Here is a 15,638-nt window from a genome sequence, read left to right as displayed (position 1 = left end):
CGTTATCCGTGTCCCTGGCACCCCGCGCTGGGGCTTTCCAATTTCTCCTCTTTGATGTGCCCAGGGACAGCTCTAAAAAGGCTCCGGTGCTAGCACAGCACCCGGGGAAAACCAGAGGAAAACCGCGGAAATCCCACCCCCCATCCCCTAGGGCTGGGAGCAGCCCCTCGGCTCCATTTCAGAGCCATCCCCTGGATGTGGAGCCCCGGGGGGGGGACACTCCGTGGTGCTGGGGGTGCTGCCACCCTCCCCGGTTTGGGGCTGTGCCCCATCCCCCAGTGCCAGGGCTGCCCCAAATGAACAGACAACCATCCCTTTATTGTTTTAATACCCAGAGAAGCACAGAGGGGGGGCTTGGCCGATGTGTACCCGATCCAAGCCCTCAGCAGCAGCCTCTGCCTCTCCTGGGGAGACCCCCCTGCTGCCCCCCAACACTGCACAACATGGAGGTCCCCGTGTCCCCCCCACACCGGGGTGCAGGATGGGCCAGAAGTGGGGGACAGGGGCTGGAGGTGACACTGGCCATCACCTGGCACAGATCAGTGCCATCACCTGCACTCTGTCCCCCCCTCCCCGCAGTTTTGACTCCGTGGTGACTCCAGGAGCAAAACCCTCCCCTCCCCCCCTTCCCCCTGGCTGAGCTTCGGATCCTTTCGGGGGGATTTTGAGTTACTGGGATTTCTTTGTACAGACACAAAACAACCAAAGGAGGCAGCACCCAACGGGGAGAGTTCGTGCCACTCCAGGCTGTCCCCGCACCATCCCCCTCTGCGCCGGCTCCAGGGTGGTGGCTTCTGCCCTGGGGACTCCCTCAGTCATCGGGGGGCTGAGCCAGGCCTGGGGGGGGTGACAAGAAAGAAGTTCTTGAAGGTGAGCGTGCTGAGCCCCAGGTCACCGCCAAAAGCTGTGACTGCCCCATCCCTGGGAATGTTGGAGCTGGGATGGAGCTTGGAGCCCCCTGGGCTGGGGGAGGGGTCCCTGTCCATGGCAGGGGTGGCACTGGGGGAGCTTTAGGTCATGGTTTGGGTTGGAAGGGACCTTAAAGGTGAGCTCGATGACCCTCTTGATGCAGCTGCCCCATCCCTGGAAGCTGCCTGGGGCCCGAAGGCCCCTGGTTTCCAACCCCTTCCACAATTCCAAGAAGCCCCAGGTAAAGGGGGATCCCCCCGAGACAGATGTTGGGGGGGGGGCATCCCCAGGCTCACCAGGGCGGCAGAGCATCTCGGGGGGGTCCCAGGTCCCATCCTCCCGGCAGCGGGCGATGGGTGAGCGGCGCTGGAGGAATCCGGGCTGGCACCGGAACCGTGTGATGGACCCAACCTCGTAGTGCTGCTTCGCTTTGCCAAAGGCACGGGCGTGGGGGACAGCGGGGGGGGGCCCACATTGCACTGAGGAGAAGTGGGGGGGCGAGGGGGTCACGGCACCCAGCACCCCCAAAGTAGAGCAAAACACCCTCCACCACCACCATAGCACCTCGATCCCTTAGGAATGGGGTGAGAAGCACCAGGTCGGGGGGGTGAAGGGGTGCAGGGGGGTGGGAGGGGACAGTCAGGGCTTACCCAGACCCATTTTGCAGGTGTAGGAGAGGTGGTAGTTGCAGGGGACGTCACTCCACTGTCCCCCGTCGTGCCAGACGATGACCACGCAGTTCTCCCCCGAGAGGAAGTAACTGTCGGGCTGCCCGGGGTGCCAGTTCTCATAGAGCTGGGGGGGACACAGGGGGACGGGGTGCACAGGCCACCCCACAGCCTTTAAAGTGTGGAGGGCCCCCCCACACACACCTGCAGCCTCCCAGCCGTGACACCCCCAGTGTCCCCATCCCAACGCCCCTTGGGAGCCCAAATCTCGGGGTCTGGCTCAGCCACATCCTCCCCCCCCCACAGGGAAATGGGTGGAGGGGTGGTGCTCAGAGGCTGCCCCCAGCCTCATACCCACCCCACACGGTGTGGAGCGATGGAAGAGGAGGAGGTGGGGGTGGGGGGAGGGGTAGGGGTGCCTTCTCCCAGGCGGGCACAGGGGGGGTCCCACACTCACCAAGGGGCTCCCATCAGACCACTGGAAATCGCCCTCGATGGTCCGGTCGTTCAAGCCAATCCATTGGTATTCCCTGTACTGGTCTGGGGGGAGCAAAGAAGGGGTTCGGGAAAGGGGTGGGGGTGGTTATGTCCATTTCTCCCCTCCATCAGGGAGGAGATGGAGGAAAAATTTGGGGAGATTTGGGGTGAGCACCGGAGTGAGGAGGTGCCCCCAGTACTGAATCTGGGGGTGGGTGCGGTTTGGGGACAAGGGGAACCCTGAAGGTGACACAGCAGGACACCCTCCACCCCCTGCCCTGCACCCCCCGGGACCAGAGGGACGGGGATGGCCGGGAGAGGGAGGCAGAGCCCGTGTCCCCGCCCCATCCTGCCTGTCCCTGCTAGTCCTTGCCTGCCTTTTCCTGGTCCAGCCAGTCCCTGCCTGTCCCTACCTGTTCCTTCTTGTCCCTGCAAGTCCCTGCCAGTCTCTGCCCTTCCCTGCATCTCCCGGACTGCCCCTGCCTGGCCCTGCCTGGCCCTGCAGCTCACTGCCAGGTTTCTCCCTGCCCCCTTCTCCTTCACTCTCGTCCCTGGAGGTCTTTTTTGCTCTCTGCCCTGTCCCCATCACCCTGTTCCCCGGCTCTGCCCCTCCCCACACCCCCTCATCTGCTCACAGGCAAATTCTCACTTTGCCTTCTCATTTACTTGCACGTGGTCAATGTTCCACTGCTCTGACCCCCACTGTGCCTCCAGCTCTCTGCTCCCATCTCTGTGTGCCTATCCATCCCCTCATCCATCCCTCCCTCCCTCCCTCCATCCATTCCTACATCCATCCCTCCATCCCTCTCTCTCTCACCCTTCCTCTCCCTCTTCCCACCCGAGACCCTGCTGTCCATCCATCCCCCCTCTGCTCCATCCTCATCCTTGTTCCCTTTCCTCTCTATTTCCTCCCCATTTCTCTCCTTTCTGGAAGTCTCAGGCTCTGCCATTCCTCTCAGCCACTTTTTGCCTTCAAGTTTAAAACCTGAAGCCCAGCTCTGAGGAAAGGGGGAGGGGGATCGTGTGTGTGCTCAGCAGGGTCTGGGCCATCCCCACACACCGTTGATGAATTCCTGCTCTTCGGGGGTCAGGATGGTGGCCAGGTGCCCCCCGTAGTGCCTGCACTGGCTCTCCGCGTCCTCCCAGCTCCTCCGGGTGGAGAAATGTTTGTAGCAGGAGCCGTGGAAGCGATCCCAGCCCGGGCTGCAGCTCCGCAGCGCTGAGAGGGAGCGGGGAGTGAAGGGGGGGGGAGAGGAGAACCTCAGGTGGATGGACCCCAACCCACCGAACCCCCCCCCAAAATCCCTGTTTTCATCCCAGTGATGCTTCTGGAGGGATCTCCGAGGGGTCCGAGGTGGGACCTGGGGCACTCACTTCTCTCGCAGCTGCCACCTCCGTACCCGGGCAGGCAGAGGCAGGTGACACCATCGCTGTCCTCTGTGCAGGTCCCTCCGTTCAGACAGGGGTTGGGGACACAGCCACCTGCAAGGCAGACGCAGCTTGTCCTCACCCCAGCAGCTCGGGGACCTCAGCACCACCCAAGGTCGTTACAATCTCACCCTGGTCCCCAGGATGGGCACTGCGGCCACCAGGGCTGAGACGAGGGGGACGCACCCGGAGCCATCCCGGGGGTCATGGGAATGTCCCAGTTCAGCCCCCCCTTCCTTCCCCCCCCCCCCCCCCCCCCCCAAGAGCTGGATGGGTCAGGGTTTGGACACGGGGACACCAGTGGGACTCTCTGGTTGTCTCACTGGCAGCCAGCCCCTCCCTGGGGACATCTTTTGGGGTGGAATCACAAGGATCAACCCTTCCGCAGGAGCTGAGCCTCCTGCCCCTCCCTCCGTGGTCACCTCCAGGGATAACCTGGTCAGGGCTGAGGACAACTCAGCTGTCCCCAACCTCTGTGTCCCCGCCAGCCCGTCACGGTCACCGAGGTGCCCAGAGGATGCCAGGTGCTCAGGACATGATTCAGGGGCTGTCACCAGCACCCAGACCAAAAGTCCTCAGCATCCTCCAGCCTGACGATTCCCATTTCACGGCCCTTGCACCGTCCCCAGACACTGTGCCGCCCCCCTCCCCCCCACGGGGTTAGGGACAGGAGGCAGGGAGAGGGATGAGTCCCACTGTCCCTCCTTGCCAGGGTGATGGCCACCAGCCCTCTAGGTTTGGCCACCACCACGGAGCAGCCTCTGCTGGGACGCTGCCAGTCCTGGGGGCGGGGGGGCAGGGACCGCCAGGAACCCCCCCACCCACCCAGGAGGGCAGACGGGGCTGCTGGAAGCAGCGTCAGAGCTGGGAGCATCCCAATGGAGAGGGGACAGGGGTCTGGGTAGGGGACGTCCCCCCATGGGAGGTCACCCCCCCACTGCTCACCCATCTCACCCCCCTTTTTGGGGGGCTGTGCTCCCCCGAGGGGGCTGCAGTGAAGTTGGGGTGCTCTGCCCCCCAGGACCTACCCAGCCCCCCAGCACCCATCCAGCCCTTGTCCCTCCACCTGGGGCAGCCCCAGAGGCCACAGCAGCCTTACCCCCCCCCTCGCGGGGGGTCCCACCCACCCCGGGGGTCTCAAACGTAGGAGGGGGGGGGTCTGGGGAATTAGTTCGTCAGTGGCGGAGACGCGGGGGGGGGAGGGAGGAGGAGGCGCGAGGATGAAGGGAAGAGCTCGTCAAGGTGCTGGTTCTAGAAAGCTTTTAATTCCCTTTATTAGTGTCGTGTTAGTCGAGAGGGGAGGGAGGTCGGGGATGCCTTTTGATAATAACTTTTTTTTTTCCTTTTTTTCTTTTTTTTTTTTTGTGAGTTGTTTGTCGGTTGTTTGTTGGTTTGTTGTTCGTTTGGGTTTTTTTGTTTTTTGTTTTTTTTTCACGGAAACAATCATTAAAACACTTCACAGAAGTAAGAAGAGATTTAAGGGCATGCAGAGCTCAGACTAATTTGTTTGACAAATATTCTGCTTCTCCGGACCTGGAACCTTCCCTTACCCAGCTGAGGAGGAGAGAGAGGGGGGGCGGGGGGGGACAGACAGACGGACGGGCAGAGGGGCAGAGGGGAGAGCAGTGTGAAGGAAAGGTCTTGGCTCTCTCTAGTGCCACAGAGCAGCCAGGAGGGATGCTGTCCCCAGGGCCAGGCTGTCCCAACGGGGACCCCCGGCCGAGCCCCCGACGCTGGCCCGTTCGGTGGGGAGGGCGGGTAGGGGGGGGACGGTGCTGGAGGTGGCGTCCCCCCCCGGGGCCACTCCGGAGATGTCGGGATGGGGGGAGGTGAGGCCAACCCTGAGGGTCCCACCTGGTTCTCCAGCTCCAAGGAAACCCTCCACGGTGGCACCGCTGGGAGCCGGCTGCTCTTCCTCTTCCTCCTCTTCTTCCTCCTCTCCCGACGGCGCAGCCTCCACCCCCCGCTCAGTGCTGGGGGGTCTGGGGACAGTGTCCTCCCCTCCCGTGGCTGTCACACCACCGCTGCTGCCGGGCACCTCCGCATGCCACGGTGTCACCGCTGTCACCTCTGCCACCGGGACGGTCCTTCTGTCCTCGGGAGCCGCGGGGGAGGGGAACCACTGTGCCCCCGAAGGGTCCTCACCCTCCTCCAGAGGCTGAGAGGGGGCGGGGGGCAGCGGGGACACCCCGGGGACTTCGGACACGTCCCCCGAGAGCTCGGCGTCCTCAGTGGCAGGGGGGCTGTCCCCACCGCGCCCGAGGGTCCCAGGAGGCTGCTGGCTGTCTGTCGAGGTGGCAGAAGTGTCACCGGCCGGCGATGTCACCTGGTGCCCCGGTGGCCCAGGGCTGGCTTTGGGGGCTGGCAGCCCCACGGTGTCCCGCGGGCGGTGGGGTTCACAGGTAGGGGCGACAGGGCTGGGTGACTGGGGAGGCTCCGTGTCACCTTCTGCTGCCCCCGATGGGGACAGGGTGGCTCCCTCCGCCTCTCGCCCCGGGCTCTCCGCTGCTGTCCCGCCGGGGTCCCTGCCCCGCGCCTCCTCCTCCTCTGCAAAGGGAAAGGCAGAAAGGCCGTGAGCTACCGAGGGTGGGGGGCAGCGGGACCGTGGGGGTCATCCGGGCACCCATGGGTGCACCCCACCTCTCCTGGTGACCCCGGCGCTTCCGTCCCTGCCACTCCTCCAGCCCTGGCATCCCCCCAGCTGGCACCCGGGTGCTCGAGTGTCCCTGTCACCCTGTTTGCCCCTGTCGCCCTGTCTGTCCCTGTCGCCCTGTCTGTCCCTGTCACCTCGTCTGTCCCTGTCACTCCAGCTGTCCCTGTCACCCTCATCCTCCTCGGTGGGGAAGAGCACAGCACACCTCCGGGGGACGCCTGCCTCGGGGACAGCTGGGGCGGTGGACAGAGGGGTGGTGGCAGAGTTTGGGTGACCTGAGGACACGGAGGGGTCTAGCGGGGGGTGGTGGCCCCCCGGCCCTGGGGCATCTTCGGGGGACGGGCTCGGCTTTTCCAGCTCGGGGTCCTTAAAGAAGGGGACGGCGTAAACAGCCCCGCGGGACTCAAGCTCCACTGGCGCCTCGGGTGGCTGCAGCTCCTCCAGCTTTTCTGCCACTGTGACAATCTCCTGGAGGCCCTCGGGCTCCCGGGCTCGGGATTTTCCTGACGCCTCAGGGAAAGAGTTTGTCCCTTCTGTGGGCAGAAAGAAAGTGGGATATTACTGCCCCGGCCTGGCCCAATGGCAGGCAGAGGTGTCCTGACACCCACTCGGGGCTGGAGGCTTGGGGACAGCCTGGCACCCACTCGGGGCTGGAGGCTTGGGGACAGCCTGGCACACCAAAAGGGACAGCCTGGTACCCCAAAAGGGACAGCCTGGTATCCCAAAGGGCACACCCTGGTACCCCAAAGGGACAGCCTGGTAGCCCAAAGGGGACAGCCTGGTACCCCAAAGGGACAGCCTGGTACCCCAAAAGGGACAGCCTGGTACCCCAAAAGGGATAGTCTGGTACCCCAAAGGGAACAGCCTGGCACCCTGATGGGGACAAGCTGGTGCCCTGACAGGGACAGCCTCGTGCCCCGAAGGGGACAGTCTGGCACCCCAACGAGGACACCCTGGCACCCTCATGGGAACATCCTGACACCCTGATGGGGACCCGACTCTCCTTGCCCCTCCCCCCCTTGTGACTTTGCAGCATTTTCTGCCCAACCTTGGTGCCACCCCAGCTGTCCCCCCCCTCCAGCAAACCTAAGCCCTCAGGACCCCCACCTGGAGGGCACCTGCTCCACCCCCACCCAGGAGCACAGGTTAGTGGGTTATGGGATCCACGGGTCCTGTCTGACCCCCAGCTTTCCCCACTGGGAGATGGGGAAACTGAGGCACGGAGCTGTGTGAGTGATCCAGGGAGGGGGAACATCCCCATCCCACAAGCCCCCCAGCCCCAAGGGGATGCACAGAGATGTTGGGTCAGGCAGTAGGAGCAGGGGGAATGCTGGTGACCCCCCTCCCCATGCCTCTTGTCCCTCCTCGCTTGTCACCCAGGGCCACCAGCACCCAAATCCAGCCTGGGGAGGGCAGCAGCACCCAGCACCCAGCACCCAGCCCCCAGCAGTGTCCCACTGCCCCCATCCGGGGGTATGAGCAGCCCCGGAGCCATGTCCATGCACAGATCACACAGAACATCCCTGGTCTGTCACGATATGGTGGGTTACAATGCTGAGAACATGCAGGGCATCCCTACTCTGTCGTGATAGTGTGGGGTGCAGTACAGAGGACATGCAGAGCATCCCTCCTCTGTCACGACGCCTCAGCATGCAGTTTCCGGACCGTGCAGGTTACCCCTCCCCTATCACGACATAACCAGCACACAGCAAGGAGCCCACCCGCCCTTCCCCAACAATCAGAGCGGCCCCAAACACCCTCCCCCCGCCCGCTCTATGGCGATACCAGAGAAGCAAGCGGCGATCCCGAGGCCAACCTGACCCTGCGGGTTGGGATGAGGGGGGATATCGCGACACCGCACCCCACACCCCTCCGGTTACCTCGAAAGCAGTACGCATCGTATCTGCTCCGCGCGTCGGGGAATCCCGTCTGGTTGCGGAAGGTGAAGATGGTTTTGACTCCGGGCAGGGCCCCCCCGCAGCGCTCCCGGGGGGTGACAATGGGGTAGCGGACGCTGCCGTCTGCCAGCCAGCCCGGGCTGCAGGCGTCCAGACCCCCCCCCCAGGCAGCAAAAAGCTGTCCGGGCCGGGCCAGCTGAGCCCCCCGAGCCCGGCACCGCTCCGCAGCCTCCTCCAGAGTGAACTTGGCTGGAGCCGTCTCCAAAAAGAGTTCCCCTGGGGAGAGAGGAAGGAGACGGGGAAGAGGGGATCAGAGATGGGGAGGGGGCTTGGAGGGGGGGGCTAGGGGAGAACCTTCACCTCCTCTGCTCCCTGCATCACCCCGGGAGCTGGCGGGGAGGGGAAATGGATGAGATTTAGGGGGGGTTTATGGTGTCTTCAACACAAACCGTGTCCTAGAGGTCCTTCCTGCGTCCCTGCCTGCCTCCCTTCCTGCATCCCTTCCTGCATCCTTTCCTTCATCCCTTCCTGTCCCCACTCACCCTGGGGCCGGCGACCCACAGGAGGACCCATAGAGGGACAGCACCACACAGTGCCACCCACGCAGGGGACATTGCTGAGGGGACCAGACAGCCCACGGGACACTATGGGGGGGGGCTTCAGGCTGAGAAGGGCTGGGGACCACCCTGAGGCACACCACAAGCCAGCCCCTGACACGGCACCGGGTGTCCCCCTCCCAGCACATCGTGCCCCACATCCCTGTCACCTGCCCCACATCCCTGCCACTTCGGGGAGCAGCACGGGGAATTAAGGACCCAAAGCTTTGCAGATCTCCAATTTTTAGAGCCTCAACCCCCTCCCAGAACTGACCCAGAAAGACTTCGGGGGGCAGAAGAGTGAGTCCACACCCAAGCACCAAAAAATTTGCAGAGCTCTGAGGTTTCAGAGCCCCAACCCCCCCAAAACTGAACCTAAAATTCCTTGGGGAGCAGCACAAGGAGTTGAGCTGCCAAAGCTGTGCAGATTTTCCCAAGTTTCAGAGCTTCAGTCCCATAAAACAGAACCGAAAAGACTCGGGGGAGCAGATTACTGAATTTACACCCAAAGCATCCAAATCTCTGCAGATCTCCAAGGTTTGGGGGACCCAACCTCCCCCCCCCAAAGGGACCAGAAACACTTTGGGGAGCAGCACAGCCACTCAAGCAACCAAAACTTTGCAGATCTCCAAGTTTTGGGGGGGTATTTTTAGCTTTATAATGGGCTATGGGGCAAGTGTAGTGTGGCTGTCAAAGACGGGGGAGGCTCGGGGGGGCCGGGGGGGTGTCTGGTGGCAGCAGTGTCACCTGGGAGGTCCTCGGTGTAGCAGTATACGTCGTACATGTCCTCTGGGTCCACCACCCCGTAGTTCCTCACTCCGGGGAAGCCGTTCATGTCCCCGTAACACGGCTCCCGTGGGGTGTGGATGGGATACCTGCGGAGGGGGGGAGAGCAGAGGGTGGTGATCGGGGTGCGGACAAGGGGTGCTGTGACCCCTCCCCGGGGGTGTGGCGGTGCCCACCTGACGGTCTGGTCGGAGATCCAGCCGGCATCGCACTGCTCGTAGCCCCCCAGGTAAGCGGCGTAGAGCTGCTCGGGGGTCGCGATGTGGGCACCGATCCGGGCACAGGCAGCACGAGCCTGGGCGAAGGTGTAAGCGTAGCGCAGGGACCCCTCCCTGTAGTGAAACACCACCCCTGGGGGGAGGGCACGGCATGGGTGGGAGCCTGCGAGCAGGAACCCCCACCCAGGGGACCCTCTGCAGCATCACCGCCACCCACGGGGGTGCCCCTTTGCAGCAGGCCCCCAGACACATGGGTGCACCCCTGCTGCAGCCCCCCACCCGTGTGGTTGCATCTGCACCTGGGTGCACTCTTGCAGTGGACCCCCCACTCACATGTGTGCATCTTCAACCTGGGGACCCTCAGCAGCAGCCCCCCACCCACATGGATGGCCCTTTGGAGCAGCACCCCACAAATAAGGGTGCACCCTTGCCCCCAGCCAAGTGGGTGAATCTGCACCCAGGGGCACACTTGCTGCAGCCCCCCACCCATATGGGTGCATCTGCACCCTGGGGACCCTCAGCAGCCCCCCACCCATATGGCTCCATCCCCACGAGGCTGCAGGAGGGGTTTGCTGAGCCGGGGGAGGTCACGCGGGCAGGGTCCCCCTCTGCCTGCCCCCCCACCCCGAATCCCCCCCTCGGTACCTTTGACCTTGAGGTGCAGCAGGTCGTGGCCATCCTCGATGCCGTGCTGGACGTCGCAGCGATAGATCCCGGAGTCGTTGGGGCGGAGCTCGGTGAGGAGCAGCGAGGCGTTGGTGTAGCGCTGGTGGAAGATGGGCAGGGAGGCCCGCAGGCGATAGTCCTCACTCACCTTCACCCTGTCTCCTCGGGCTACCAAGATCTCCACCTCCTTGCCGTCAGAGATAAAGGTCCACTTGACACGGGGGGTCCCCCCGAGGACCGCCCGGCGCCCGCCCGAGCCGGGGGTGGGCTGGGGGCCGAGGTAGGTGATGAGACAGGGGATGGTGACATCTCCAGCCAGCACAGCCTCCAGGGCCGGGTGACGTGGGATGGAGACCTGCAGGGCCTTGAGGTCCTCTGGGTGGGAGAGGAGAGGAGCTGTGAGTGAGACTGGTGGAGGGGGATGTGTGGTGTGTCCCCCCTCCCCGGCCCCCCGTGGTCCCCACAGTTACCTGCTCCGTCGTCGACCCCAAACTCCTCCGGGACCACCGCAGGGACCCAGACCCAGAGCAGGAAGAGTGAGAGGGCTGTGGCCATCCTCTGCCCTGAGAGGAGGGAGGAACAACCAAGAATATCCAAAATCCCCCAAATGTCCCAAATGTCCCTAAAAACATCCTGGGGGAGGGGTGGGGAGACACACACCCACCCACCCACAAGTGCCTGGATGCAGCAATGGGGCATGGGGGGTGCCCTGGAGCTTTGGATGGTGGAGAGGGAGGGAAGAGAAGGAAACGTGGGAAATGTGTCCTGGTGAATGGAGAGAGCACCCTGGGGACCTGCCTGGGGACCACTGGGTCCCATCCAGCCCCAGGACCCCCCGGAGCCCGCAGAGCCCAACCTGGCCCTGGTGCCATGGAAAGCTGGGAGGGAGAGGATGCTAGAGCTAAAAACCTCCGAAAAAGATTTTTTTGGGTTGTTTTGTTTTTAATAAGTGGGGAAGCAGCAGCAGGGGACACATGTGCACACTGGGGCTGCCTCACACGTGTCCCACCACACGCGTGTGCCTGTGCTTGTGCACGTGTGCACCCCCGAGGAGCGGTGGGACGTGCGTGAGGTTAACCGAGGGGGGGGGGGATCTGGGTGACCGAGGGGAATGGGGCAGGGGGCCCCTCGTTGCCATTCCGCTCACGCCGGAGCCTCCCCGCGCTCAGGCTGGGAACACCGGGGCCACCAAAGCAGCCATTATGTCCCTCAAGACAGCCTGGCACAAAGGGCCGGGCTGAAAGGAGAGCCCGGTGGCTAGCACGGCTGTCACCAGCCCCCACCCCTCCCCGGGGGAACGCTGGGGACACCGGGCATGTCCGGGGGGGCTGGGGGGGGGATGCTCCAGCTGCCCACGTCCGCTGGAGGCCACCCAAAGGGCCTGATGGTAGGGATGAGGGAGATGACCCCGCAGGGTGCAGGACACAGCCCCCACATCCCCTCTGCAGGGGTTCCTGGGGGTCTCTTCAGCCCCCCTGACCGAGGATGTGACACATGGGTCCCCTGGGATGCAGGACACGGGACCCCGGGATGGCAGAACGGGGGGGCTGTGACTCGCAGCAGCTCTGGGATTGCTGAGGGGTTTTTTTTTGGTTGTTTTTTTTTGGTTTTTTTGGTTTTTTTGGGTTTTTTTTTTTGTTTGTTTGATTTGGGGGTTTTTTTGTTTGTTTGTTTGTTTGTTTTGTTTTGTGGGGTTTTTTTTTGGAATTGCTTTGGGCTGGGTTGATTTGTGCAGCCAGAGAAGGGGATTTGGCACCTCCACAGCACGCCCCGGGCCAGGTGACTGGCTGCCAGCGCCAGCCTGACAGGATGCTGTCCTTGTCACCCGCATCCCACCGAGGACAGTGGCCCTGAGTGTACCCATGGGACCATGGCACCGGGAAGAGGGTGGGAGTAAGACCCCCCCCAGCACCATGGACGTGGAGCCCCCAGCACCACAACCACATCCTCTGGTGCCACATCCCATGACCACACAGCACCCAGCACCCCACCCCATGGATCCCCAGCCCCTGGCACCCCGCACCCTGCACCCAGCCCCGACACCACGAGGGGGACACCCCCCATCCCACGCAGACCACGAACCACCCCGTTCCCACCAGGATCTGGGCAGGAGCAGCCAAATCCTCCTCTCCCCAGGGGTTCCAGCTCCAAGCCAGGGGCTTTCTCTGCTCCAGCCGGATCATTGGAATTCAGCCCCACGGCTCCTGAGCGCTTGACAAAACCTTTCTGCTCCCTTCCCGTGGCAGGGATCCAGCGCGGGGGCCGCCGCCGTGTCCCCCCCTCCCATGCCAGCCAAGCCAGGCTGCTTTTTGTGCCTGTCACCTTTTTTTCCCTTTCCCAAGGCGCCGCCGCGGCGGGACCAGCGGCCACAAAACCCCAGGGAGGAAACGCGAGTGATAAAATCCTGGAGGACTGGGGAGAACTGGGGTGAGGGGAGGGCTCTGCCCCCCTCCCCGGCCCATTCCTGGCTGGGAACGGGGAGATGGTGCCGGGAATTGGATGTGGAAAGGGTTAAACCTGGTTTCTCTCCGCCCGTGGGTTCGAGGTCCTGAAGTCCCGTGATGACCAAAGCCTCTCAGAAAATGCTTTTGGGGTTGTGGGGTTAGATTTTTGGGGTTTTTCCCTTTTTCCTGTCACCACAATTGGAAAATGTTTCAGTCCCCATGGATGGAAAAGCTGGGAGCAGGGAGAGGAAAAGGCAGTAAAAAAGTTCAGGGAGAGGGGGAGAAGGTGGCAGCTCTCGGGGTTCCATCATCTCCGAGACCTCAGGAGCCACACAGGGACGGATCCAGAGGCAGAGAGGGGTCACCAACCTCAATTTCCGTGGGAAACGAGGTGGAAAATGGATCCGGAGTCTATTTTGGGAGAGGAGTGATGTTCCTCCTGAGCTCAGCCCCGTTCCGAGGCTGCTCCTCCAGCCCGGTTCGGGTGGATGAGCTTCATCCTCGGGCTGAAAAGCACGGAGGGACATTGAGGGTTGGATTTATAATTTTTTTTCCCCATTTCCAAAGGTAGGGGTGGGGGAGGTAGGTCTCGTGTGTGTGTGTCCACGCTGTCCCCTCCCTCCCAAGGTGCCCTGGCAGCCCGGGCAGGAGGCTCAGCTCCGGCTTTCCAGGGATGTTGGGCTGCAGGATGAGTCAGCAGCGGCGGGCAGAGCCTGGCCCCGCTCCAGCAGCATCCATCACCTCCCCCCCCTCATCCCCTCACACACAACACGCCCCCAACCCCCCCCCCCCCCCCCGGACACCCCCTTGTCACACGAACGCCACAATGTCCCCGTCCACGCGTGCCTGCAGCGTGTGGCTCCCTATTTCCCCCTTCCCACTCCCTTAATTAATTAATCCTGGATCTAGGATGCGCGGGGGGGGGAGGGGGGTTGCCATGCCCGGGGGGGTCCCCGGAGTAGGGGCAGTGCCAGGGGGACATGTCATCCCCCCCCACTTGGCAGCCTCTTGGCAGCAGCCGCTGGCAGGGCTGGGAAGTCCGGATGCAGGTGGGAGTGGGGGGGCGAGGGGTCCCTCCGGACACCAGAACCACTGCCCCCACCCCCCATTCCAGCCGGGAGAAAGGAGCTCCCTGTGGCAGGGCTGGGATGTGCCCCCTTCTCCCCCAACCCAGGGGGATGGGGGAGACCCACGGGGGGGGAGGGAAGCAGACCCCATCACCCTGCCCGTGGAACCCTTGAGCCCCCACACGTGGAGCTTCCCACGCTACAGCTGTGGGGAAACTGAGGCACGAGGTGTGGAGGGGGAAATGCTGTGAGGGCAGCGAGGGAGGGCGGAGAAAGGGGAGGGGGGGTGTCTCAAATTTCGGGCATCGCCGCTCGGGGTTCTCGTCCCCTCCGTGCGCTCAGCAAGGCACCCGGGCTCCCAGTTCTCCCATTGTAAACCCGCTCCCTGACATCGCGATTCCCCCCCCAAAAAAGAAGACAAAAAACCCCAAAAAACCCCAAAAAAACCCCATAACCCCCCAGATGGCAAAAGCTCCGGGCTGGAGCAGGAGGATGTTTCCCGTTCCCTCCGGCAGCCGAAAGGAAGAGCAACAGGTTGTGGGATGGCTGGAGCTGGAGAAGTCGGGGTGACAGGAGAGGAGGTGCCCAACGGGACAGTCCCGACCCCCCGGGGACAAAAGACATCTACCGGGAGGGGGGGTGGAAGGGAGCTGCAGCAAACCACCCCAGTCCGGGGCACCGCGAGGGAGAGGGGAGGTGATGCTGGGACTGCTCGGTGGGAAAAGCCCTGAAAATCCCCAAAAATGTTCCTGGTTTACCCCAGTCCCTCCTGCTCCCCCTCCACCCCCCGGCCAGGACACCGGGACGGAGCTGGGGACTGAACTGTCCCTCATGGAGAAGTCGGAGCCCTTGGTCCCCGCTCAGCTCCGTGCCTCAGTTTCCCTTCCCATCTCTACCCTGACTGCAGCCTCCTTTGGACAAGGACCCGTCCGACGGATCTGCAGATGGGGAGGGGGCTCCGGTGACAGAGGACCCCAGACCCACAGCTCCCTCCCGCCCCGACCCCTCCCTCAGCTCTTCCCAAACCACGATCCCGTGGGAGCGGCTGCTGAAATAGCCCCAAAAATCCCTTTTCTTCCCCCAAAGCTTTGGAGCGCCGGCTGGGCAGCGGCACGGAGCTGGGCTGCAGGCTGTGGAAAAGTCTTTTTTCCCAGCCAACTTAGCAAGAAAATTCTCACCCCCCCAGAGTGCCCCCCCCCTTCCACCTCTCTGCAGAGCCAGAGCTGATCTATTTAAAAAAAAAAAAAAAAAAAAAAAAAAAAAAAAAAAAAAAAGCACCAACAGCACGATGCTGTCCTGCCGGGGGTCGGGGACAAGGACAAACCTCCCTGAGGCCCCCCCGGGCCTGCATCCCGTGGGGTAAAACCACGAGTGGCCTCCTCATCTCCCCCCCACACACACCCCGTCCTTAATGAGCTGGGGGGTGAAATGAAAGATTGCAATTAATAGCGCAGTCCCCCCCCTCCCCCCACCTTCCCTGCATCCCACCTCGCTCCGCCGTGGTTCTGCTTCGTGCTGGGGGTGACACCAATGCCGGGGGGGTCTCCCCTTCCCTGGGTACCCCTGGGGGGGCTGAGCTGTGCCTTCTGCGGGGCGGTGCGGGCAGCAGGTTGGCAGCAGGACCCAACCCCACCAGGCATAAGTGCGGGCAGCGAGGGAAAGAGGCGACTTCTTCGGTGTGCGGTGTGCGTGTCCCTGTCCTCACCTCTCCTGCCTCTTTTTTTTTTTTTTTTTTTTTTTCTTCTGATTTTACCCTTCCCCTTTCCCTCCTCCTTTTATATTTATTCCTTCCCCTAATTAAGGAAAAAAATAAAAATTATTACCGGGC

The 15,638-nt window shown here is 63.1% G+C and overlaps 1 protein-coding gene across 1 annotated transcript; it reads right to left on the bottom strand.

Moving 5' to 3' along the window:
• Window positions 1–320: 320 nt before the first annotated feature.
• On the bottom strand, window positions 321–15,638 carry BCAN (brevican). The gene is made up of 15 exons (XM_071726939.1): window positions 15,299–15,638; window positions 10,770–10,862; window positions 10,279–10,674; window positions 9,592–9,766; window positions 9,377–9,504; window positions 8,016–8,309; window positions 6,411–6,668; window positions 5,928–6,029; window positions 5,337–5,768; window positions 3,429–3,536; window positions 3,115–3,273; window positions 2,035–2,117; window positions 1,560–1,704; window positions 1,206–1,388; window positions 321–837 (listed from the first exon to the last, which is right to left on the bottom strand). The coding sequence occupies exons 2-15, from the start codon at window positions 10,852–10,854 to the stop codon at window positions 812–814; spliced, it is 2,574 nt and encodes an 857-aa protein (XP_071583040.1). The 5' UTR covers window positions 10,855–10,862; window positions 15,299–15,638; the 3' UTR covers window positions 321–811.

This window comes from Heliangelus exortis, chromosome 27, assembly GCF_036169615.1.
Source record: "Heliangelus exortis chromosome 27, bHelExo1.hap1, whole genome shotgun sequence".
Lineage (NCBI taxonomy): Eukaryota > Metazoa > Chordata > Aves > Apodiformes > Trochilidae > Heliangelus > Heliangelus exortis.
Note: the sequence above shows the minus strand (reverse complement) of the source record. Positions and strands in the feature narration are given on the sequence as shown.